Genomic DNA, 25,406 nt, shown 5'->3' with positions numbered 1-25,406 from the left:
ATGGTTATCTTATGGTATTACAGCTTTAGCGCGTAACTTTCTGCATCGGTTACATTCAAGCCGTTGCCAAATGCTACAAAGCTAATTAAGACTATCAGCTCCACACAACTCTCTGTGTTTGTCAGTATGACTATGTTCAGAAGATTGTGGCGTCCGGTGACTTTCCCGCGCAGAAACTCGAGTTTAGATAATTACCTCTTCTGAAGACTCCATCATGTCTTTTTAATTCTCCGTGTCCTCCTTGGCTACTAGCAACTGCGTGGAGGAGGAATGGGGGCGCATGCGCGATCACACAGGCTTGTATCATGTGGACGTGCCGACAGTGTTGTTGTCATTACTTAGAATTCCTCATGGGTGCGACAGAAACTACGCACTACAGCTTTAACATATAGTTACTGAGCCTTTTTTTTCCCTGCTACTTTAATTACCATTAGCTTATAGCCTACGTAACTTGATGGGTTAACGTTAACTCTATTAGCTACAAAAATGAAAAATGGCATCCTATTGTAACCGATATGGATTAGGGTCACAGATGTTAGTAACTTAGCCGTGATTTATGTTATGTGCCCAAAATACGTTAACCCGTCAGATTCTCTGTTGATACAGTATCAAGTACATGAGGATGTTTGACAGACAGACAGATGATGTTAGTATTACACAGACAGACACTCCACTTTCAGTTACAGCTCTGGGTGTAATCATACTTTTGAAACAGGACTCAAAGTTTCTACTTTTCTGTCCTGTGTTACTTTTTCCCTTTCTACAAATATACAAATGTAGTTGGTGCAACATGTTAAAATAGTTACTGCTGCACATGTCTTGGTGATAACTTTTATGATATCTGCAAAGTCCTTTTGTATGAATTGTTAATGGAAATGAGGCGTTCTGCAAGTTCACTATAATGACCTATCTTATACTCTATTCTCGTTATATCGACAGATCCGCACGTGTTATGATGCAAATCAAGATGAGACAATCTTTTTGTATTATGCAAGACTCCTTTATTTCAGCCTGAATGTGGACATTTGTTACTTCATGTGAAGTCCATTTTGAAAACGCTCGTGATTTTGATTTGCTGAATTGATTTGATTTCATGAACACTGTATAATGTACAACCAAATAATCATGTTAAGCCAGTAAATATATCAGACCCATAATGTCAAGTTTGATATTTTCTTATTTAGTGAAGAGACGCAGAAAAGCTGACGGTAAAATAAAAAATAAAAAACACTAAGCTGCATGATTTCATAGTGATGCATTTGTAGACTTGCAAAATTCAGGTTGAAGAAGAGGCAAGCAGTGAATGAAACTCCAGCAGTCTTTGGTCTCCATTCATTTTGGCATGTTGCAAAAGGACCTGCAAAAAAAAAGAGAAATTATGTTCACTATCAAAGTTGTGGTGAAAGTAAACAACCGAAATGTACGTTGTATAGGCATTTCAAACTAATATATTTCCGCAAAGAATGATTCAATCTGTGCCAGTGTAGGTATGTAGCAGCTGTGTGCTCACATTCATTAGCTCCTGGTCGTTTTTGGCATGCAAGTGTCTGAGGAGGTACCAGCTGGCAACCTGCACCACTGTCACTGGGAAGTCTTGAGAGTACACCAGTCTCTCCAACAAACGCCTCGTTTCCCTGCAAAAGAGACACGCGGAAATGGGCAAATACATAACATGAGCTCAACCAAAATTACAATTTCATTGTCTGGATTTCTCATACACTCAGGCCTACATTTAGGAGTGGAATTTGTGAATGGTGAAATGAGCAGAAAACATGTTATGAGTATTAGAGGATGGATACCCAACCGAGCCCGGCTAGGCCGATCTGATTTGTTGTCCAGCAGAAATTAGCTAGGGCACACATGTACTTCCTCTGAATTGAAACCCTGTCTGAACTCTAAGCGTTGTCCTTGTTTTGAATAGTGAATGATCAAATAAAACTTATGTCTGCTATGAAAGGGCCTTTTGATATTGTGATTATGTGATCGGCACAGGGGAGTTCCTGCAGCATCTCTCAAGGAATTAAGCCAGTTCATGCTCAGCTTATTCCTTCTCCTCAGCTGTCTGATGAAGGTAGCTTTCTAATTATGCGTCCTGGCGGGCCTGTGAGGTAGTGACAGAAGGCCATTATCTCAGGGCAGGTAAACTTTGCTTTGTAAATTGCTCCGCAGTTTCAAAAGTACCAACATCTTGAGAAGACAGATGGACGCATAAACCCGAATGTTCAGGCATCTTAAGATTCATTTCATCTTTTTAGATTATATATTTCACTTAAGGATGGGATAATGACCCACGCACCTGCAACGTGCACGTGTGCATACTAACTGCTGCAGTGGAAACAGAACACAGTGAGAAGCACTGACCTAGCAGCCATCTTGGTCACATACTGGAGCAGGGCCTGGAAGAGGAGGGCCATAGGGGACGAACCCAGCTTCAAGACTTCAGTGGTGGCTTCTAGTATCATGTCCGTCCAGTCCTTTCTTGGGACCCCCGCCTGAGAGGTCAGATCACACAAGGTTAAGAATAAAACTAGCAATGAGAAGCATACACAAAATCAATTATTATTAATCTACTAAATTTGTATTGTTGCTAACAATGTGCTGCCTACTGCAACTGGAATTAGCCGTCCTGTGAGCAGAGAACTTAAAAACCCCAGATAAATCACAAAGGCAGCTTCTTGTCTTGTTTGTTTTTCCACATGGCTTTGGCTGCTGATCCGATAATTTGCTGGAATTATAGCCTCTATTTTGCAATGCCGTTGCAGTTTTTTTTAATGGTCACAATATTGCAGGAAAAAAAAGATATCAGATAGCTGTACTTTATCACCCTACAAATTTTGGATCTACAGTCATGTTACATCCTACGCAGGAACTCACCAGACAGGGTTCGAGGGCTAGCAGGGCTAGCCGCAGCAGGGTGGCTACCTGGCTGCTGTGCAGGCCGAGCTGTGAGGCTAGCTGCAGACTCTGCCTGTAAGCCAGGACTGCCTGGACCAGCAGGCCCTGGCTACGATACACCTCCGCCAGCCACTGAGAGAAGGAGAGTGATTGGAAGGGATGAATCGGAGTAGAGGTGAGAACGTGAGATTTAAAGAGGGATGAGTGGGAGAGGAAAAATGAGAGGTGAAGGAAGAGGGGCATAGAGGAGATTTTTAGAGGCAATGTAAGATAAAGATTAGAAGAAGAGACCAAAGGAAGGAAGGAAGGAAAAAGAAAAATAGAGGTAAATATTTATGATATTAATAATAATAATAATAAATTGAATTTATATAGCGCTTTTCATGGACTCAAAGTCGCTTTCTCACTGAAAAACAATCCTCTGCCTCTTGCTTAGAGTTAAAGAAATAATATGACACAATGACTTCTCAATGCAATGTTATAATAACAAGAATGAAGCCAAATCTCTACTTTATTTCTTGCAGCAACAATGAACTCAGAATACAAAAACTGGTATGGTATTGAAATGAGTGTTCACTTACATGCCACGCCCCAAGGTTGGTGGGGTTCATCATCACTGTGTTGTTTAGTTGCTCCAGTACGGAGTCTGGGAGGGCAGTACCACCACCGGCCAAAAGGAGGCGCTGACACTGCACCTGTCTCAGTGACAGCATCACTGCCGGGTGTTCGGGAGAAACATTCAGCACCTGGGATAAAGCAGGCAGAGCATGACAAGCACAGCAGTGGAACGATGAGGCCCCATACATAACTTTTATTACTCCATCTACAGTCTCGCTTTGCCAGACCCTCCTCCAAAGCGCACTGGAGGAGGGTCTGGCTACTCCACACATAGCATTCGGGGATGGGAGGAAAACATGCTCTGGTTTATTGGCATTTCTTTAAACCAATCACAATCGTCTTGGGCGGGGCTAAGCACCGGAGAAAAGCCGCGGTGCCGCTGCAAAATAGCCTCGGGAAGGAACTTGTTTTGGTGGAACGTGTATGTTCAAAAGTTGTTTTAGTCGTGCAACAGAAAACTCAGATTGGACAGATAGTCTAGCTATCTGTCTGGATTTACTCTGCAGAGATCTGAGGAGCAGTTAACCATAGTCCTCACAAATCCACCGGAGGTTAGAATGCCAACACAAGTGGAACGTCAAGGATATAGACTACTCCATCTATGTTCATTTCTGTCTGAAACAAGTCTAACTATTTCAACAATGAAGTAAATCAGATAACAATATTGAGTTTGTGCGTGAAAGTGTGTGTTTATATCCCACCTGTGTGCAGAGAGCTTCTGCCTGCTCCAGCTGTCCCCCCAGCGTGAGACCAGTGACTGCCTGCTGTAGTACCCAGCCTTCTAGAGTCTGGGCTAGAGGGCGCTCTATCTCTTCCACATTATGCACTGTAATACAGAAAGGTGTCCGTTACACACTCAAACACACATACGATACTAAACACCATAAAATGCACACGCGCACACACCTTTCTCGGAAACCACTGACATGAGGGTTTGCTCCAGTCCTCGTCTGCAAGGAGCGGAAGCTGAAAGATAACAGGAAGTGTTTTCTGTGTGACAGGCAGCCATCAATCCCGCCCAGGTTGCTGGATCATCTGAAAGTAAGAAGAGAGAAGAGTGGAGATCACTCGGACGTTCCACAGTAGGAGTGTAATGGCTCTGACACACCAGCCCGATAATCGGCCGTCTGTCAGTCTGGCGAGGTCGGTGACTCGAGTCTGTTCGGTGTGGTCCGTGCAGTCGTCCGTCGGAGGAGCCGTCGGCCTTCATTTCGGCCGACCTGACTTGCCGGGTCGGAGGGTGGGCAGTCGGACTCACTCCACCAATCTGATTGGGGGAGCGCTAACCCGGAAATAACGAGCGGGATGAGCGACGGACGCATCTCAAAATCTGACGAGCATCTTTTAAACTGACCTTTGTCGATCTGAAATGAAGACAGAGACAGCAACCGCATGGCCTGTTTCTCTCTTAAAATGTTTTCAGAAACACGTTTCAGTGACGTATTTTCGTAAAATACGAGATCGTATTTTGAACAAGCCGCCTTTACTATGGGCTGGAGAAGCCAGACCCACGTGACGCGTTAAAAAGTTTTGTAGTTCATCTCGTGCACGCGCAGAATGTACACTGAAAACGGCGCCACTTCGGTGCGTTCCGAGGCACTTTTTGGACATCGGGGAGCCGACTGATCAGTCCTACTGCTGCTGACGGTCAGCCGTCGGGTTGGTGTGTCGGGGGCTAAAGGTAGCTTTACATTTATCGAATAAGGATAAACATACAGTGCCTTGCGAAAGTATTCGGCCCCCTTGAACTTTTCGACCTTTTGCCACATTTCAGGCCTCAAACATCAAGATATAAAACTGTAATTTTTTGTGAAGAATCAACAAAAAGTGGGACACAATCATGAAGTGGAACGAAATTTATTGGATATTTCAAACCTTTTAAACAAATAAAAAACTGAAATATTGGGCGTGCAAAATTATTCAGCCCCCTTAAGTTAATACTTGTAGGCGCCACCTTTTGCCTGCGATTACAGCTGTAAGTCGTTTGGGGATGTCTCTATCAGTTTTGCACATCGAGAGACTGACATTTTTGCCCATTCCTCCTTGCAAAACAGCTCGAGCTCAGTGAGGTTGGATGGAGAGCGTTTGTGAACAGCAGTTTTCAGTTCTTTCCACAGATTCTCGATTGGATTCAGGTCTGGACTTTGACTTGGCCATTCTAACACCTGGATATGTTTATTTGTGAACCATTCCATTGTAGATTTTGCTTTATGTTTTGGATCATTGTCTTGTTGGAAGACAAATCTCCATCCCAGTCTCAGGTCTTTTGCAGACTCCATCAGGTTTTCTTCCAGAATGGTCCTGGATTTGGCTCCATCCATCTTCCCATCAATTTTAACCACCTTCCCTGTCCCTGCTGAAGAAAAGCAGGCCCAAACCATGATGCTGCCACCACCATGTTTGACAGTGGGGATGGTGTGTTCAGGGTGATGAGCTGTGTTGCTTTTACGCCAAACATAACGTTTTGCATTGTTGCCAAAAAGTTCGATTTTGGTTTCATCTGACCACAGCACCTTCTTCCACATGTTTGGTGTGTCTCCCAGGTGGCTTTTGGCAAACTTTAAACAACACTTTTTATGGATATCTTTAAGAAATGGCTTTCTTCTTGCCACTCTTCCATAAAGGCCAGATTTGTGCAGTTTACGACTGATTGTTGTCCTATGGACAGAGTCTCCCACCTCAGCTGTAGATCTCTGCAGTTCATCCAGAGTGATCATGGGCCTCTTGGCTGCATCTCTGATCAGTCTTCTCATTGTATGAGCTGAAAGTTTAGAGGGACGGCCGGGTCTTCGTAGATTTGTAGTGGTCTGATACTCCTTCCATTTCAATATTAACGCTTGCACAGTGCTCCTTGGGATGTTTAAAGCTTGGGAAATCTTTTGTATCCAACCGGCTTTAAACTTCTCCACAACAGTATCTCGGACCTGCCTGGTGTGTTCCTTGTTCTTCATGATGCTCTCTGCGCTTTAAACGGACCTCTGAGACTATCACAGAGCAGGTGCATTTATTACGGAGACTTGATTACACACAGCTGGATTCTATTTATCATCATTAGTCATTTAGGTCAACATTGGATCATTCAGAGATCCTCACTGAACTTCTGGAGAGAGTTTGCTGCACTGAAAGTAAAGGGGCTGAATAATTTTGCACGCCCACTTTTTCAGTTTTTTATTTGTTAAAAAAGTTTGAAATAGCCAATGAATTTCGTTCCACTTCATAATTGGGACCCACTTGTTGTTGATTCTTCACAAAAAATTACAGTTTTATATCTTTATGTTTGAGGCCTGAAATGTGGCAAAAGGTCGAAACGTTCAAGGGGGCCGAATACTTTCGCAAGGCACTGTAAAAACAGCTTTTCTCTGTCACAAAGCTGCAAAACCTTGAATTTACCAGATATATGAGAGACCCAATTATCTAGAAGAAGGTTCTCACAGTGGTGTACCACACATTATTTCTAGAGATGCAACGATTACAACTTTCTAGGCCGATTACAATTTCCGATTTTCTTTGAACGTTAGGCCAGCCGATACCAATTTTAGCCGATTTTGAGTTCATATTTTCAAACCACTTTACAGCACACGCAAATATTTATTTTCCATCTTTTCTTTAATAGAAGATTTTGCACAGAACATAGAAAATTTTTTGAACAGATAATGGATCACTATAAAATAGAACTATATAAATGACTCCTGGTGTGGGAAATTCACACACATTTAAAGTGCAATGTTAGAACCATTTCCTTCTTTTCACATCCAATATCCAACTAAAAAGATGTGATTTGGGTTTTTGGTGTCGTCCCTTCACGCCCTACTTTCTCCTTGCAGGTGTTGCATATTGCAAACTTGTTATCTTCTGCACACCCGCTGAAGAATGTCCAAACAGCTGACATGTTGCAGGTTAATTCACGAGGTTCCCTACATGTGTGAAAATAGCACGACACACGGTGGAAAAGTTGAGAGAAAGGAAAAAGAGACTGTGTGCTGTGGTGTCCGTGTGTGCGTGCCTCCTTGAGAACTGTAACTCGTATAACTTACGTTGTCAGTTAATTGTAGCACTGACCGGCATGAAATCGGCATATGTCAGACTGACCTGCCGGTCATGGCCGAGCACGTGAAAACAGGCCAATTCCGGTCACTGGCCGGTCTATCGGTGCATCTCTAATTATTTCACTAGAATTCATCTAAATAAGAGAATTTACACAAATGTATTTCCTAATACTGACTTTTTCCTCACTTCTTTACTGTGTGTGTGTGTGTGTGTGTGTGTGTGTGTGTGTGTGTGTGTGTGTGTGTGTGCGCGTACGTACCAGGACAGAGCAGCACAGCTCTCTGCATAGTCTTCAGGGCATTTCTGTGACTGTTCTCTTCAGAGTGTCTCCCACTAGCCAGCTGGTTCACTCCACTGTACAGCAGCGCCCTCTGCAGGACACACGTTATATCAGCTCGGTTTCATGTGCAAACACTGTGGCATACACCAAGGCCAGTATTGTACCCTAAAAACATATTTTGGATACTGGCATATCTACAGTGTGGAAAAGATTACACACAATATAGTTCAAAATAACATAATTTAGCGTTGAGTTTAATTTGTAATGGCAGTGAGGATAAATAAAGTGTAAATACGAGAGAGAGAGAGAGAGAGAGAGAGAGAGAGAGAGAGAGAGAGAGAGAGAGAGAGAGCTGAGAAAGACAGCCAGAAGCCATTTCAACATAAAAATATAGTCACTCTTTTACCTTTCCTTGGGTCATACTGGAGAGACAGGCAACATGACCAGCCATCGCGCCGCCCTGTAATATACACAGCAGACCAAACCATGAACCCTTCCTCTCTACCTGTCCAGCAGTGGATGAGGCTGCTCAGTTCAATGTGAGCGACTGTAATAGATTTCCTGGGTATGTGCTTGGGATGTGTGTAATGTTTGTGTGTGTGTGCAGCCTTACATTTGCCTTTCTGGGGTAGTATTGTGGGATCAGCCTGGACAACAGGGCCCACAGAGATGGGTTTCCAGGATTGCTATAAAAAAAGAATTTCACTCATGTATAGGCTTTTCCCATATAAATATGCTAAAAATTAGTATGAGTATGACACATTATGTGATGACAGTCTCATCAACTAATTTGACCTTGCCCTGAACAAAGATACTGCATACTTATTTGTAGTTAAGTTCACCCTGTGTCAGCTGTCTTTTAGATTTTGATAGGATACACTGTAAGCAGATAAATCTGCATATGCTTTATAAAAGTGGAGACATTTCTCTCTAAAACTGACCCAAAACTAACCATAGTAAATCCAGTGACACATGCAATCAAACACACGTCTCATACTATCTCCCATCTTTTGTGCAATCCTCCACAACCAGGATGCAAAAGGCTCAGTAAATCTGCCATTCAGTGTCAAAAATACAGTTAGATGACACTGATGTATAATTGGTCTTTTTAAAAGTCAAATTAAGTAATTGTAGGTCACATCACATCAGTAGGCTACTCTAAACAACTTAAACAAGCAGTTACCTGTGTACAGCTCTGGAAGCCTCTCTTTGCACCGCGCTGTAGTTGCCCTGCAGGGCGAGCAAGGCGCAGGTGAGCAGACACCGCTGCTCGGTAACTTTCCCTGAGGCTGAACCCTGTTTCAAAAGCTCCGTCAGGGCAGCAGCAGCTAGTGTGGCATCACTGTGGACCAATCCCAGGGCACATAAACACAGCAGGGACTCTGCGATCGGCTCCTTTAACATCGAGCTGCGGCAGCAGAAAGCAGAGAAATAAATACTTTTAGCTTGGAAGTAAGTATTAGTATAATTATTATTATTATTACAAAACCACTGGTCTGGTCCAGACAACACAGTGGACTCACCATTTAAACAGCAGAGTCTTGGCTGAGTCTAGGTTACCCTGCCGGTGCTGAAGCAGCGCCACGGCGGTCAAGATGTAAGCCTTTTCCTTCTCAATGGAAGCCACAGCCAAGGCACGTTCATAGGCTACAGTACACACAAAATAAAGTTTAGTCACAGTCACTCTGGCAAGACGTCTGAGAAGGTTCTCAGTCATCCAGGTCATGGTAGTTCTCTCTGAAAACTAAAAGGCAACTGGGCTTGCTAGAAGTTCTTGAAGACGTTTCGCCTCTCATCCAAAAGGCTTCTTCAAGAAATTCTAGTAAGTCTAGTTGCCTTTGCTTATCACAGAGAGTCAGTGTGGCAAGCACACACAAATACAATCTCTGATAATATCTGGTAATAAAATAAGAGTTCAGTGTGTCTCCCAGTCCTCACCGCTGATGCTCTCTGGGATGAGTCCGGCCCTGCAGTAGGCCAGAGCCAGCCCAGCCAGATCACTGAGCTCCTGCAGTGGAGTGGAATTATAAACACGCACCGCCTCCTCCGACTGGCCTGAGGTGCTGTAAAAGACACATTGGGACATACAAAGAATGGAGTTTGAGGTATTTTAAGTATTATCAAAGATTGTTACAGGACCTGGTAAGGAGACGGCTGGTTTTTACCACAAAGCACGGCCATAGCTGCACAGAGCAAAAGCCAGTTGTTCTGTCGAGGACATGGACTGAAGCAGTTCAACAGCTCTGAGGAAAGAGAGTTAAGATTTAGAAGGTGATTTGTACTATACAGTACAAATATGTACTAAAGTGTGTGAGATATTGCACTAGTCCGTATTGGGATTTAGATAAAAATTGCAAATAATTGTGCAGCCCTACTTTAGAGCTCCGTTTTATTCAGACAAACACCTTTTGTAAGCCTGTAAGGCCTGCCTCTTCAGCTGCAGATGCTCGTTCATGTAGCCAAGCATAATGAAGGCATCAGGGTCAGACTGGATCCTCTCTGGGAGGGAGGCAAAGGAAACGTCATATCACACAACATCCGTCTCTAACACATGGCCCAAATACAACAAAGGGATTTGTAAATCTTGCATGCACATCAACACACAAAGAGATGCTGATAGTACCTGTGTACTTGCTGAGTGCCACCTGAGCAGCAGAGATGGCGTTCATCTGGACTATGTTGTAGCGATATAGTTCCGAGTCTCTGTTGCTCTTATCAAGCAGGGTGGAGCATACCCAGAAGGCATAACCTTTCACTCCCTCCATCTGCCGGGGAAAGGTTGTGAAAGAGCATTAGAGAGATGTGGACGACGAGAGTGAAAAAGCAGAAAAAAAAGGAAAGGAATACACATTGTTTCATTGTGGTATCATTCCTAATTACTTGCGAGTAGCAGCAAAAGGCTTAGCTGAAAATGTAGCTTAGTGACAGAGAAAGTTGAGGCAAATATTAAACTATTAGCAAGCTAATGAGTGGGTACTACAAAAGCAAACCCCCAGGGTTTTTTGGGAGGTCACGCACATGTGTGCTGAGTTCAGTGGTGTGCCTGAAAAGATCCATGGTGTCATAGCTTCCCACTCTCTCTGCTATCAGCGCCTGGTAGGGGGACAAATGGACAAAACTATCATTTAGACAGATAAATAGGGCAAGGACAGAAATCCATTCACATAGCATCTGGTGGCTCCGGCGATTTTCCGCAGGGTTGTGCGGCAGTGGGAGTGTCACTTAAACGCCACTTGTGTGACGTCCTGCTGTGGTATTTAACCTCCCAATGTAGCACAAGTAGACTTCATATTTCACAATTAGTTTTTCCATCAGATTGTTTTTATGATCTCGACATTTCCGACCGCACTTGAAGGCAGCTTCATTTCACGGAGAAAGAGAGAAAAGAGGCGAGCCACAGTGCTTTGTGCTGGAGCTCGTTGCAGGAACTCTCACACCGCCCTTAAAATGGACTGACAGGTCCGACTGGTGGTTACATGATTGGCCATCGCAGCGTGATGTCAGGTTGCATTTCTCGAAAAGTTGAATCTGTCACAACTTTTCGTTGCAGGCCCCTGCAGCTCCCACTGCCGGAGGACAGCCGGACGCTTTGTGAAACCAGCTCTATGAATACTACCACACTGATCTCACTCCAATCAAACCTTTTACTCTATATTTCCACTATGTACTAACCAACAGAATCAAATTACAGTCAATTTGAGAACATCATATTTCTTACCTACCACCGGAATTTAAACCATTGCATTGCTATATTAGATTTATATATAACTGATTGCTAAATAAATACAAGAAATGGCTTCTTTTCTGTACTCATTTCACATCTGTGAACATAAACACATCATGAGGCCTCTCATCCAGCTTACATGTCTTTCATATTCCTTACCATTACCAATCACTTGTACCATCCCAAGTACACCTAATTATCCTTTTCCCCGTTAGTTTTACCCTTCGATTTTGCCTGATGTTGTGTCTCACATGTGCGCATATACAGTACAGGAAACATATGTTTATGCAATAAAGAAGCCTTAACTATTGGACACAATTATTACCAGGTGTCCATTTCCTCAACACCGTCAATTAAAGTGACCGTTAGACATTATCTTTTATACCATGGTCTGGGTGAATACTCAATTCTGATTGGCTGCAGGGTGTCCATAAAAAAGTGATGTAGGACATCTACTAAAGGAGTTCGGGTGAAACTGACTACTAACTTACTGTTCTAAATGAATGTGCAACATTGAAACAAAAGGAAATGTGAATCTGTTATTTTTAACACTGTGTGCTGCTTCAGTGCCTCGTCCTCTGAACACCACAGGATGGCGCTAACACACACGCTGTAAGAAGTAAGTTATACTGCCCCTCTGAACTGACAGCGAATACCGTTATCTCACATCCCGTTTGCTGTTCAGGCTGCGGCCGACAGTAACGTTACACGTCGCGGATAAAATTGTTCGTAGAAGTCGTATTGTTTTGGGGATAATGACGTGACTGGATAGCTAGCTTGTCTTGTTGTTCAACATACTGTCAGGTTATTTTTACTGATTGCCAACTGTACACAATGTGATTGCCTTTGGATCTTGCTAGCATAGCGTTAGCTTTCTGGCTTGTAGCTGAGCGGACTATAAATATCTCCCGTTGCTAAGGGAGGCAAGTCCTATCTAAGGTCCTTCCTATTTCCTGGTGGAGTGAACGACGTTTGCGTTGCATAAGAACCTTATAGGATGGGAATGATTGTTCCAGGTATTAGTCAAACTGTCAGGCGTAACCAGGGAAACAGAGTTACTGTCTGTAAAAACTTTAGATTTCAATTGTAAAACTATTTAAAATATAAACTTATGTTTTAAAAATATGTTATTTGGCAAGTGACCATGGTAGAAGCGGGTTAATGCCCTTCAAGGTGTCCATTGTCAGGTATTAATGGACGTCAGCGGACGGTTCCCGCCTTGCCGTCGTCCATTAATGCCTTACAATGGACACCTCGTCGGGCAGTAACCCTTACGATGTCTTTGTACCTGTCCGATCCAGCAGTTGACATAAAGCGGCTCCAGCGACTGGGCAATCTTGAAGGCCTCGTGTGCAAGCTAAGAAAATAAGACCAGACTTTAACAAAGAAAATGTCAAATACCAACTATGACAGAAAAAAAATATATATATATATACACGTATATATAAGAAAATTGATCACACACACCTCTATATTGTCCTTTTTCAAATAAAGGGTACCAAGGTTGGTCCAGGCAACAACATTCTGTAACGAAATATTAGAAAAGTTACAGAAGAATATCAGAATAGTTTCTGAGAATAGTGTTCATCACCTGAACAAACATGCAGTACATACATTTGGCTCAACTTGTATGGACTTGATGAAGCAATGTTGCGCCAGAGCGAAGTTCTCAAGACCTAATGTAACAAAAAGAAAGAAAGTGACAAGAGTGACAAAAAACAATAAAAACTACTTGTATTCATCAGAGATAAAAAGTTGTATCTACATAAATAATTAGCATTTTCTGTCTGCCTATTTATTTCATACTGAAGGTTTTCCTTTCTTTTGTTTCTAATGCATCCAATATCAATATGTCCATAAGATGGGGTAGACCACTATTATTCCCAAGAATGACGTAGCATGTTATTACCTTTGCTCATAGAAATCACTCCCAGGGCATTCCAGTAGCTATGGGTCCCACTGTCCATCATAATAGCCTTTTTTAAACACTGAAAAGAGAACATAAAAACTCTTAAAAAGACCCCCTTTGAGAGGGAACAATACAAAGCTGCAGGATTATGTGAATTACCTGCTGGGCCTTCTCTAGGAGCAGAGATTGGGAGTTTGGGTCTCCTTCATCAGGTCTGGGTACGCTGGACTGGCGGTAATAGTTGAGTCCTAGGTCATACCAAAGGCTGGGAACCTCAGACATCAGCTTCAAAGCACGGACATAACACCTGCAGACAAAAACATGCGCTTAATGTTCAGTGTTCAGAATCTATGCTAGGCCAACAGAGGCAGACAGGATACCTAATGGCAACAAAAAAAAAGAAAACATTATAAATGTATGATTTGACAGAGTAGAGTAGCAATGGTTTGGGCAGCTTGGAAAACCTCTATGCCTTTTGTCTGTGGTCTTACCTCTCACCAACTTTGAGTGTCTGGGCCTGGTTCAGTGTGTGGCTCTGGGTGTTGGTGTCTAAACCAGCCAGCAGGGCGGGCACTAGAACCTGGGCTCTGTTTGACGACACGGAGCTGACCGCGGTGCAAGCGTCTCCCAACAGCTTCCACAAACAGGACAGGTCTGGACGCAGCACCACAGCTCTGGAGTAATAATAGTAGTATAGTGAATTGTAGTCAAAATAATTTAAACTGAATTGGGGATTGCATTGCTGCCTTGCATATTGAATTGCAAATTCCAAAATGCATTAAAAAGGTGCAGTAGGTAAGACTTATAAAACTAACTTTCTGTCATATTTGCTGAAACTGACCCTATGTTCCAGTAGAACTACCCTGTAGTGCGATTTGCAAAAATCCACCGCTCCCTGTTCAGATGCACCAATCAGAACAAATGGGGGGTGGGGGTGGGTCCTAACTTCGTGTCAGTCACTGCTCATGCACACGCATTCATTCTCCCTTGTGGGGGGAGGGGCTTAGGAGACCGTTTTGGGCTTTAGCAGAAAGGGGGGACGGACTGAGAAGTTGTCGATGTTCAAATTTTTTGGCTAAGTCCTGGATCTTCACAATCCTACCTACAGCACCTTTATATCAATGTACATTAAATTGCCAGTTGCAAAATGCCTTGTCATTTAAATAAAGAGGCCAAAAAAACATCCATACTGAATAGCACAGAAACGTTAAACGACCAATTAATGAATCGCAGTTTCATTTGAAGATTTACATATTTAACTAATGTCTAGTCGTTACCGGAAGAGGTTCTGTATGGCTTGCTGAATGAGGTCAATGGCTCCCCCATCTCGGCAGTCTTCCATCAAACCTTTTGCCAGAGACAGCTGGCACTCCCCAAGACCTGAAGAAACCGATCATACCAATCTGATTAAATGCCCAGGTAAAGATACACAGTATGTCGGGCTGGGTATCGCCACTGATTTCCCGAATCAATTCGATTCACGAGGTCCCGATTCAATAACATTTGCAATTAAATGTCAATTTGGGTTATTTCAGTTGCAAAACCAATTTAGCTTGGATATGAAAGAGATTCTACAATTGTACAAGGGTTCCCTCTAACCTGCTGCAATATCAGTGTTTACATTAAAAACTGACACCAAAACAGATACATTCATGTACTTTTTATTTAGCATGAACACAAAACAGAGTGCAACTCTACTCTACTTGCTGATTTATAAATCACTCAACGGTTTAGGTCCAAAATACATTTCTGATCTGCTACTACACTATGAACCACCCAGACCTCTCAGGTCTTCTGGGATAGGTCTGCTTGCTGTCCCCAGAGTCAGAACTAAACAGGGGGAAGCAGCGTTCAGTTTTTATGCTCCACGTATCTGGAACAAACTCCCAGAAAACTGCAGGTCTGCCGTAACTCTGTTCTTTTAAATCAAGGCTGAAGACCTTTCTTTTTGATGTTGCCTTGCTTTAAATAATTGTTAATTTCTTATATTGAAGTTGCATTGTTGAAACTGTATGTAAATCTATATAAGCATATAAAGAGAAATTAAAAAGTAAGAACGGTGGGACCGGCCCGTTGGCAAGGATTGCGGGTGGATTACGTGTATAGAGCAACGGCTTATACATTGTCCCATACTAGCACCATAAAATCTCTTATTTTTAACTGTTTTTAACTGCTCTTTAATGTTTAATTTCTTATACTGCACTGTAACTTTTATTCTTGTATTTTAATCATTTTTATGTAAAGCACTTTGAATTGCCCTGTTGCTGAAATGTGCTATACAAATAAAGCTGCCTTGCCTTGCCTTACCATTCAGATATGTTGAGGTGAGAGGTCAAGGGACCCCTTTTCAGAATAGCCATGCCAGTTTTCCCCTCGCCAAAATGTAGCCTCTCTTTGGAGGGTTATTTATATTCGGTATTCTAATTTCATATGATACGAATGAATCGATATTGGATCATTCAAATCAAAATCGATTTTTTTTTTTTTTTTAAACCCAGCCCTAGATGTATGATTCACAGGTATACATTAAAAAGCGTAACAATAAAGTGAAGGCCTTGGGATACAAACACCTACCTTTAAGAGCAGGAACATAGTCCTGCTGTGCTGTGATCTGCAAGTACTCTGCAACTGCCTCTTTGAACTTGCCCAGGGTCTGTTTAATAGCAGCAGCCTGGTAGACACTGTAGATGGAGGAGGGGTGAAGCTGATGGGCCTTACCAAAGGCCTTCAGAGCTGCTGTGAAGCTCCGGCGGTTCAAGTAGGCCTCGCCTAAACACTCCCAACACACCCAGTCCTCGGGGTCTGCTCTCAGAGCTGCCTGCAGACTATAAAGATGAATTAAATGGTCAATGTGTATACACCTATGATAATGTAGGGTATGATAAAGACCTAATGTAGTAAATATTACTGTCTGAAATGTGACATCTTGATCTTACTCAGCTATAGCTTGTTGATGCTCCCCAACCTTCAGGTAGTACAGCCCTCGTCTCATCCAGGCCCATTTCGCTGACCCGGGAGTGGCTTTCTCAATCACTGACTGGAGTATCGCTAAGGCAGTGTCCTATGGCATTTAGGAAAGAATAAAAATAAAAATGGAGGATACAGAGAGCAGCATGGGGAGGGTCAAGACAAAATAGAGGCACCTGTAAGGAAACACCATAACAAAGTGCCAACACCACGCATGACAGTTCTAAACGTTTCGGCTTTTTGGAGTGTGTCTGTCCGCCAACAAATCCACTTACCATGTCGTCCTGCTCCATACTGAGATCCACGGAGGCAGCTCCAGACTCCGCATCATCGTCGTCCATCTCAAAGGCCTTTTTATAGCAGCCTCGTGCCCGGCCACGATCATTTGCCACCTCCCGGTAATAATGTCCGAGGTAGCGGAACACACAACCAAGGTGTGGGTCAAACTTTGCAGCCTGAAATGGACACATGAAACTTTTCAATCTAAGATTCCATTCAGCTCCTTTGACGCTAATCTTTTAAAGACTGGACCATCAATATATTTAGAGATTGCACTAGTTCTTTAAAGGTCCCATGACATGGTGCTCTTTGGATGCTTTTATATAGACCTTAGTGGTCCCCTAATACTGTATCTGAAGTCTCTGTCCTGAAATTCAGCCTTGGTGCAGAATTACAGCCACTAGAGCCAGTCCCACAATGAGCTGGGGGTGTTGCCTTGACCAACTGCCACTTTGCTTGTTTGAAAGCCATGATATCTCTCTCATGGGTGGGCCAAATTCTCTGGGCGGGCAAAGCAGAGAAAGGGGAGGTAAGCTTGCTCCTTATGACCTCATAAGGAGAAGATTCCAGATCGGCCCATCTGAGCTTTTATTTTCTCAAAGGTAGAGCAGGATACCCAGGGCTCGGTTTACACCTATCGCCATTTCTAGCCACTGGGGGACCATAGGCAGGCTGGGGGAACGCATATTAATGTTAAAAAACCTCAAAGTGAAATTTTCATGCCATGGGACCTTTAAATGAACATATAATGATCACCTGCAAAATAATTACAGAATTTCAACAATAATTGTACTAACTTTGAGCAAATGTGTATGGGCTTTGCTCCGGTCCTTACGGGTCTCTTCTCCCATGTCCCAGTAGAGTTTTCCCAGCAAGAAATAATACTCTCCACAGTCTGGGCTCTGGCTAGCCGCCTTTAGAAAACTAAACAACAGAAGAGGGAGAGAGAAAAGTTCACCCAGGAGAGCTAAGATTTTTAACACCACACAAATGGATTGTCTGATTTTAACTAGGCTTAAGAGAATGAAGTGCCACAGGTTAAAATTTCACATGCACACAAAATGAAACACACAGTTTTTACCTCTCCTCTGCCAGCGGTTGCTGCCCCTGAGCCAACTGTGCCAGTCCTCTCAGTACCAAGGCCTGGGCCAGGTTCGGGTGAGAGGCCACCAGCTCTGATGATACCTACGGAAGACACAACAGTTTCATTTACATCAATTTATCTTGACTATCATACAAGAGGTCCTTTTCTTCGTTTCCCCATATTAAGAGAGGACAACAATTTATCTCAAGCTGTTAGGAGATTCTGTAAATTGGCCAAATGAACATCAAACCTGTACTCTTGTCTAGTTTTTAAATTGTGTTATCAATGTGTGTGCATTAAGGCATGGATACCCAACCCGAAACCGACGGGTCCCGACGGGCCGGGCCGGGTTCGGACAGATATTTAGAATGCGTGTGTGTGTGTGTGTGTGTGGTAAGTGGGCAGAAGAGAGATAGAGAAAGAGGAAGCAGACGTGTTGTAGATGCAACCGGAGCAGAATTGGTGGATATTCATGTTAGAACGTCGGCCTTCGAGGTAACGAGTCTCCGCTGGTTTTCTGATCACAGTCGGAAACGAAGCGATCAGGAAAGGTTAACACATTGAACATTTTAACAGCTGATTAACGTGCGCTTGTTGCCCCGTGTGCGCTGATGCGCTCATGTGTAGACATTTCCGAATGCCTTCCTACAGTTGCTTAACAAAAGCGGGCTTTCCACACAAACAAACGTAGCCTACATGTGTCATTAGTATGAGAAAAAAAAATGAGATTTTAACTGTGTCGGGCTCGGACACAAATTTCTTAATGCCTGTTGGGTTCGGGCCGGGTTCGGACAGAAAAATTCGGCCCGATCCGGACTCTAGTGTGCATCATTAGGTTTTCAATGTGTTTTTATATATCTTGCTGTCTTCAGTTTTTTTTCTTGCTGTTCTTATCTCTAAGTTTCATAAAAGCCCTTCTAGAGGGTTTTTGGTGTTTTTTGCCCCCAACGGCGCGGCAATGGTTATGTTTAGGGTTAAGGTTAGCTGCCTGGAAGGTGCCGTTGGAGGCAAAGAACATCATCAAGCCTTCTGGGGACGGGTGTTGCAAACTAACATCCGCTATAAACACTATGATACTTGCATACACACGTATGTACGTACATACATAGTGTATGTATGTATGTATGTATGTATGTAAGTAAGTAAGTATGTATGTCTGTCTGTCCCAACCACGTCAACCATAAATAAATAACCAATTTACACATTAAATAATTTACTACAATACTGTGTTTTCTGTAGTATAGTAAATGAGATCTGACATCTTCACAGACAGAGATCAGTAGGTAAAAGGTTTTCAACCTTAAGTGCTTCATCAACTTGTCCCTCGTTAAGGTATGCACGTCCTCTCAGGGCTACTAGAACTGGGTCTTTTTCAGCATCCGGGATCTAAAAAAAAAAAACAACATCAAACATAGACACAATGTTTGCTTTGACATGACGCAGCGCTACACTTGTACGTCCAAGGTTACAACAGCAACATATCTTTATAATAAACCCAGAATAAATAAAACATATTTAAGTGCTGAATGACTTAATACCCAATTATCTAAGAAAGAAAATTCAAACATACAATACATACAATATGCTGAATAAACACAGTAATAGTCAATCACAAAGCTGAAAATGGCTCCAAAAATGTCTAAAAAGCTAGAATTGGTATCAGCGAATATGCAAATATATGCACCAATATGATGCTACATAATTTAGCACTGAAAGAAAATCTACTTTAGAGTATTATTACATTACATTACATGTCATCTAGCTGACGCTTTTATCCAAAGCGACTTCCAATTAAGTGCTTTCAACCTTGAAGGTACAAACTCCAGACAACAAGAAGTAAGTGCAAGTACATTAGCTTTAAATACGCCAAACTAAAAAGAGCCACATGAAAGTGCAACTGTAAGATTTTTCTTTTTTTAAATTAACCAAGGTGGAGTCAGAAGAGATGTGTTTTTAGCCTGCGGTGGAAGATGTGTAGGCTTTCAGCCATCCTGACGTCAATGGGGAGCTCATTCCACCATTTAGGAACCAGGACAGCAAACAGTCTGGATTTGGTTGAGTGATTAGTTGTCCCTCGCTGTGAGGGGGCAGCAAGAAGGTTGGCTGATACAGAGCGGAGCGGGCGAGCTGGGGGTGTGTAGGATTTGACCAAAGTAGTTTTTTTATGATCTTTTTTCATTATGATTGACTGTCGAACTAGGTAATTAAAAAAAGTCATATGGCATTCATTCTCTGTATGTATGCATTTCCTTTTTTAAAGCACTAGTATCGGATCAGTACTCGCTATGGGCCATAGGCTAAGTTCGGGATTCAGAAACATTATCGGAAAGGAACCCATGGTATTGGAAGATCTCTAATCACATCACCTGTGAGAATGTCTCCAAAGCCTGGTCTGCAGCCGCTTCTCCTCCACTCCTGACTAAAGCCTCTAGCTTCAGCCTCAGCAGTTTGACCCTCAGCTCCTTGTCTCCGGAAACACACACTGTCAGACCTGACAGAAGCACACACACACACTGAAGTTCATTATCCGCTTCAGGGACTGAGGATTACTGCCCTTTGAACATGGAGGTAAACATCCTCATTTCATACACAACTGTTTTTTTTAATGAGCTCTTGATCAAGTCTGATTGGACATATTCTTTTGGACTAGCTAGATCAGTGATTACATCTGGATATCATGGTGATGTACAGCAGACTAAACATACCTTGGGAGCATGACATAGCACTGTCTGAGTATCTCTGCATTTTAAATTGAGCTTCAGCCAGACTGCACCATCCTGTGCTGGAGCTCATTTTCTTTAACCCTAATAAAACAGAAGAGACAAATCATATGTAGTTAGCAGAACAATTCTAGATTACACAGATTTAATGAAGTGCATGGCTAAATCCCAAGTCTCCTATTTGATGTCTCCTCGCTCAAAATGGAGGTTGTACTGGTCCTCCTCAAAGCTCTTATTCCTGCTCAGAGGAGCGAGGACCAAAGAATCGAGGAGGGATCTCTGAGGAGCTATGAGCGAGGATACACGAGAGCAGCTGAAAGCCGTTGCTAACTCTGCCCATACGGCTGCCAAATTCGCCGGACACTTGAGAGCAAAAGACGTCTCGTCCCTCTTAAAAACACATTTCCTCGTTTCCTCTCTCCTCGTATCGTTCCCTCACGTCTCGCCCATACTTTCGCGGTGGGACGGACTAAGACGTGAGGAAGGTAAGCAAGCGAAGGCTTAGTCTATGTCTTAGTATCAATGGGCCTCATTCACCAACCGTTCTTACGAAGAAATGTGTTCTTAAACCCTTCTTACGAACTTTTTACGAAGATTCTGGCATTCACTAATGTTTTCTTAACTTGGATTTGTTCTTAGCTAAGAACAAAATCTACAAACACTGAAAAGCACTCTTACGCACATTTGAGTGATGACAATTTGCTCCAAATGATTGCTTACTGCATTTTATTTAATTCTACAGTCGTTTACAATGATAGTATTGTACTGTAATGTATTTCTGATCATTTGTTGAAAAAAATATCATAGTATACAAAAAAAACACTAACACTGCAACTTACATCAGCAATTAAACTGATTAAATCCTGCGTTATTTGGTGATTGATCTATTTATATGGCCAAAATGCAGTGGTAGAATGTAACAAAGTACAAATTCGTCCTAACTGTACTTAAGTACATTTTTCACGTATCTGTACTTTACTTAAGTAGACTCAATAATGCATAGCCTACTTTTGACTTTTACTTTGTTACATTTTGCAGCACTTATCTATACTTTCTACTCCACTACATTTCTACAATGTTCCGTTACATTTTGTGATCAGTTTCCCCCCTGCCAAAACGTCTTCCTGACCGTCACACGTTTGTCTCTCCAGTAAAGTTTGGTTGCCGTAGATACTGTATATATGGGGCACCGCTGATCCAAGCCGGCTCCGGTGCTGCAGAGCCCGGGCGCAGCGCCGCTGACCCTCGGTAATACAGCCTCCGGTAAAAGTGAAAATGAAAACGTTTGTTTTTATTATTCCCGTTTTTAAATCAAAGTTGCTATATCTATTTCTCACCACAACGTCGTTTACTCCTCCGCCAGGCTGCGTAAGACGCGCTCATATGTTATTTATTTGGCTGGACCTCTTCACATCTCCCCATTTGCGCTGCTTCACACACTTTATTTGCTTACTTGCATGGTTAAAGAAAATAAAATACATCCATGAATAAAACCAACCGCATTCCGATTCAAACAACACATTTCCGTTTTATGCAGGTTAGGATAGGAACTTTTTTTAAAAGCCAGGCCTTGTTTGTGGTAGTGGACACCTTCTACTTTTACTAAAGTAAATATGTCTCTGGTTATTTGTACTTTTATTTAAGTACTGAGATTCAATACTTCCTCCACCGCGGCTCCGACAATTTCCGAAAACCTGTCTCCCAGGAGGTGCACAGGAAGTGTCATGTCCTTATATGGGAATTTGCGGGGCGTTTTCTTATGCTAATTAGGAACAACTGGAACGCGTTTTCAGTTACGAAGACGTGGGATTCATCAATCCTAAGAACACAGATGCGAACAATTCTGCTGTTTAAGAACACGTCATGAATCCGACGTAGACTTTTCTTAGGAACCTTCTTAAGAACATGTTTAAGAGAAAACTTAGGAAGATATTGGTGAATGAGGCCCAATGTTCAGTTGCCTTTTACATCAAGAACAGAATTGATTGTTTGTTGATGCACAAACTTGCCTTGTGCAAGGTCCTTAGTGGCATCTTTAAACCTTCCTTCTTGCAGTGCTTTGGTGCCCAGACCCAAGTGACCTAATCCGCTGTTAGGGGCCAGATCCAGGAGCCGGGAGAAACAGCCAACTGCATCCTCATTCTGAACACCTTCAAATAAAAACACAGCATGCATTAAGAGTGAGACTGAGAGCAAAAGCCAATGATTCCCCTCAATGCTTAAATATGACTTCAGCAGAATATAATACGAAATCTGTGAATCAATCATTTTAGATGGAATGATCAAGACAACAGTATGTTACCTGTTTGGAGGTAGTAAGAGCAAAGGACTTCAAGAGGATAACTTTGGTTGGGGTAGAGGGACAGCATGGACTCACATGCCTGTTTCATTTTGGCTTCCTCTTGTGGCAGCTACAGTAAGAAAAGACTCAGGATGAGCAGCTGATTAACAACATAACTGCACAAGGCCAAGTATAAGGGGGCTCATTTTTGATAAACATGAACACTTTCTAATTGTCCCTGAATTTCTGTGGTTTTAATTTCTATTATATTTTAATTTTTTTTAAATAACCACATATAACACTGCACAGTAGGCCAACATTAAAAATCACAGAGGATGAAAACAATAAAGTCCGAAGGCTCATTTCCATTGTGGTCCTCTAGTAAAACACATATCACGCCACAAGATAAAACAGCACAAGACAACAAGTGCAGACAATACAATCCAAATATAAAGCTGGTGGCTATGTCACCATGTTTTTTTTTCCTTTTCTTGGTCATAAAAGGTTAAGACATTTAGAACTGAAATTGAGAATGCTTCATGGTAAGTTGTAACCATATCTTTAAAAGCGACTTTAAACAAGTTTCAGATTTGTGGGCAGATTATTCCATTGTACTCCTGCACTGCTGTGGCGACATAGACATCCGAAAAGGTGCACTTACTTTAGAAAGGCATTTGACATAGTCAGCTGAGAGCTTCTTGTGTTCCTCTCCTGGTACAGGATCCATGAGAACCATGGCCTTTTCAAATGCTGTGATTAACTGATAGCCACAAACAAACAAAATAGTTACCAAAGGGCAGATGGCATAGAGATATGTGCACTAAAAATCGGCATTAAGAAAAATATATGATCTATCCCTTTAGGGCTAGGTGATTAGAGGTGATGGACTCGTATGTGTGGCGAGGTGTTTATACACAAAAGGAAACACTTCATGTTGCTGAGTTTAAGTCCGCATTTGGGGAAATATCTTACATGCTGTTGAGTTTCATTGTTGTCCTGCTCTTCCTCACTAATGCATTCTGAAAGGAGTTGCGTCATCTGTTGCCATAGCTGCAGTAGCTCTTTCTTATCCACAGCCTCTTCCTCCTTCACCTGAATGAGCTGCAGCCAAACCTTTGCCAACTATGTGCAAACATACAAATACATCCAAATGTGTGAAAAGAACAAAAAGGCGTCAGTGTGTTTTTCTTCCATTGAACGTGTGTGCCTTTAATTTCATACCTTTAAATATTCTTTTTCAGACTGATAGATTTCTGACAGCTTACTGATCATCTCATAACATTTATTTTTGTCGGAGCTGTTAATGGAGAACATAATGAGAATGAATAGCATCGTACATCAAATATGTTAAACTAGTCACAACTGCAGCATCTTGCAAATAAATCAGGAGTAGAGAACAAGCAAATATTAGCTAAATTATCACAACTTCCTTTGCAGTTTTAAGAAACATCCATAAAAAGGGTTCTTCCATACAGTATATTACCTTGCATACAGCTCAACAAGCTTCTGGTAGATATTTGGTAGCTCAACCTTAAAATCCCACTGATCAGTCTTTTCATAAAGATTTGCCAAGCCCTAAAAAAAAATAATAATATAATTACTGCATTGTCACACAACAGTGATACTTACTTTACGACAGTAAAATGAATTGCTCTCAGTGTAAGACATGCAAAGTGTAGTTGGTATAAGACAACTACATTTCCCCACCTTACCTGCCATGCCAGAAGCTGCTCAGGCTCCAGCTCCACAGCTTTTTTATAAGCTGTCTGGGACTGATCTGGTTGCTCGAGTTCACTGGCTGCCAAGCCGATGAATACCCATGCATTATAATTGTTCTTCTCAAGTTTCAAAACAGCCTAAAACCACAGTGAAGAGAGCAAAGTCAGCTAGACAACACCGTTGTTCGAGAGATACATTGACTCATTTAGTACCCAGAATGCATTTTAACAGTCAAGACTAATTTATCTGTAACGTCAGTATGAATCTGACATACTTTACCTTGCAGTGTTTTAGAGCCTCTTTGAACTCTTTGTTTTTGATGGCCTCTCTGGCACTCTTTAGTGCTGCTTTCACTTCTTTATTAGACATCTTGTAATTATCTGAGTGAAAAAAAGAAACATTGTCACATCACACGAGTCCCAAATAACAGTTAGCCTACCATGTTGCGGTGATGTAAACGGAGTGAGGCAGCTAAAGTTTATATTAACGTGTTAGCAGCGTTGGCTAGCTAAAAAACAAAAACAAAAACACAATGTAGCATTAACGTTAGCTAGCTGTGAGCTTCTCAGAGCATCTAGCTAAACTATCTAACTTTAGAATGAGAACTGTTTTCAAACCTTCATTGATACATAACAGGTTATTTATTCATTTAATTGAGCAGTTAGCCACGCAAGTATTATATATGAAACAAATTTTGGGGTACCTACCGTTGCTGTTTACTTTGACAACTTCTGCTCCTGTCGGGTGACACGGAAATGAAAGAGTTCCCACACCTCCTCTGGATTTTCAAAATAAAACTATTTTCAGTTTGGTCCACTTGAATGTGTTCCATACAGTCTATGGTGTGTGTGCAGATGTAAGCAAAAATAACAAATAAACGCAA

General features: G+C 42.2%; 1 protein-coding gene across 1 annotated transcript; it reads right to left on the bottom strand.

The window, feature by feature from the left end:
* Window positions 1–978: 978 nt before the first annotated feature.
* ttc37 (tetratricopeptide repeat domain 37) lies at window positions 979–25,345 on the bottom strand. The gene is made up of 41 exons (XM_039802191.1): window positions 25,231–25,345; window positions 24,803–24,903; window positions 24,517–24,660; window positions 24,288–24,379; window positions 24,026–24,101; window positions 23,777–23,926; window positions 23,466–23,564; window positions 22,826–22,934; window positions 22,533–22,673; window positions 20,509–20,607; window positions 20,170–20,294; window positions 19,103–19,189; window positions 17,801–17,904; window positions 17,517–17,643; window positions 16,716–16,895; window positions 16,410–16,534; window positions 16,048–16,298; window positions 14,751–14,853; window positions 13,965–14,147; window positions 13,633–13,780; window positions 13,474–13,552; window positions 13,179–13,240; window positions 13,032–13,088; window positions 12,853–12,921; window positions 10,859–10,933; window positions 10,464–10,605; window positions 10,246–10,339; window positions 10,006–10,083; window positions 9,779–9,903; window positions 9,364–9,487; window positions 9,024–9,248; window positions 8,454–8,526; window positions 8,247–8,300; window positions 7,820–7,931; window positions 4,420–4,548; window positions 4,215–4,339; window positions 3,477–3,641; window positions 2,875–3,027; window positions 2,362–2,492; window positions 1,511–1,634; window positions 979–1,357 (listed from the first exon to the last, which is right to left on the bottom strand). The coding sequence occupies exons 2-41, from the start codon at window positions 24,890–24,892 to the stop codon at window positions 1,277–1,279; spliced, it is 4,710 nt and encodes a 1,569-aa protein (XP_039658125.1). The 5' UTR covers window positions 24,893–24,903; window positions 25,231–25,345; the 3' UTR covers window positions 979–1,276.
* Window positions 25,346–25,406: the final 61 nt, after the last annotated feature.

Source organism: Perca fluviatilis, chromosome 6 (assembly GCF_010015445.1).
Source record: "Perca fluviatilis chromosome 6, GENO_Pfluv_1.0, whole genome shotgun sequence".
Classification (NCBI taxonomy): Eukaryota; Metazoa; Chordata; class Actinopteri; order Perciformes; family Percidae; genus Perca; species Perca fluviatilis.
This window is presented reverse-complemented; position numbering and strand designations above follow the sequence as displayed.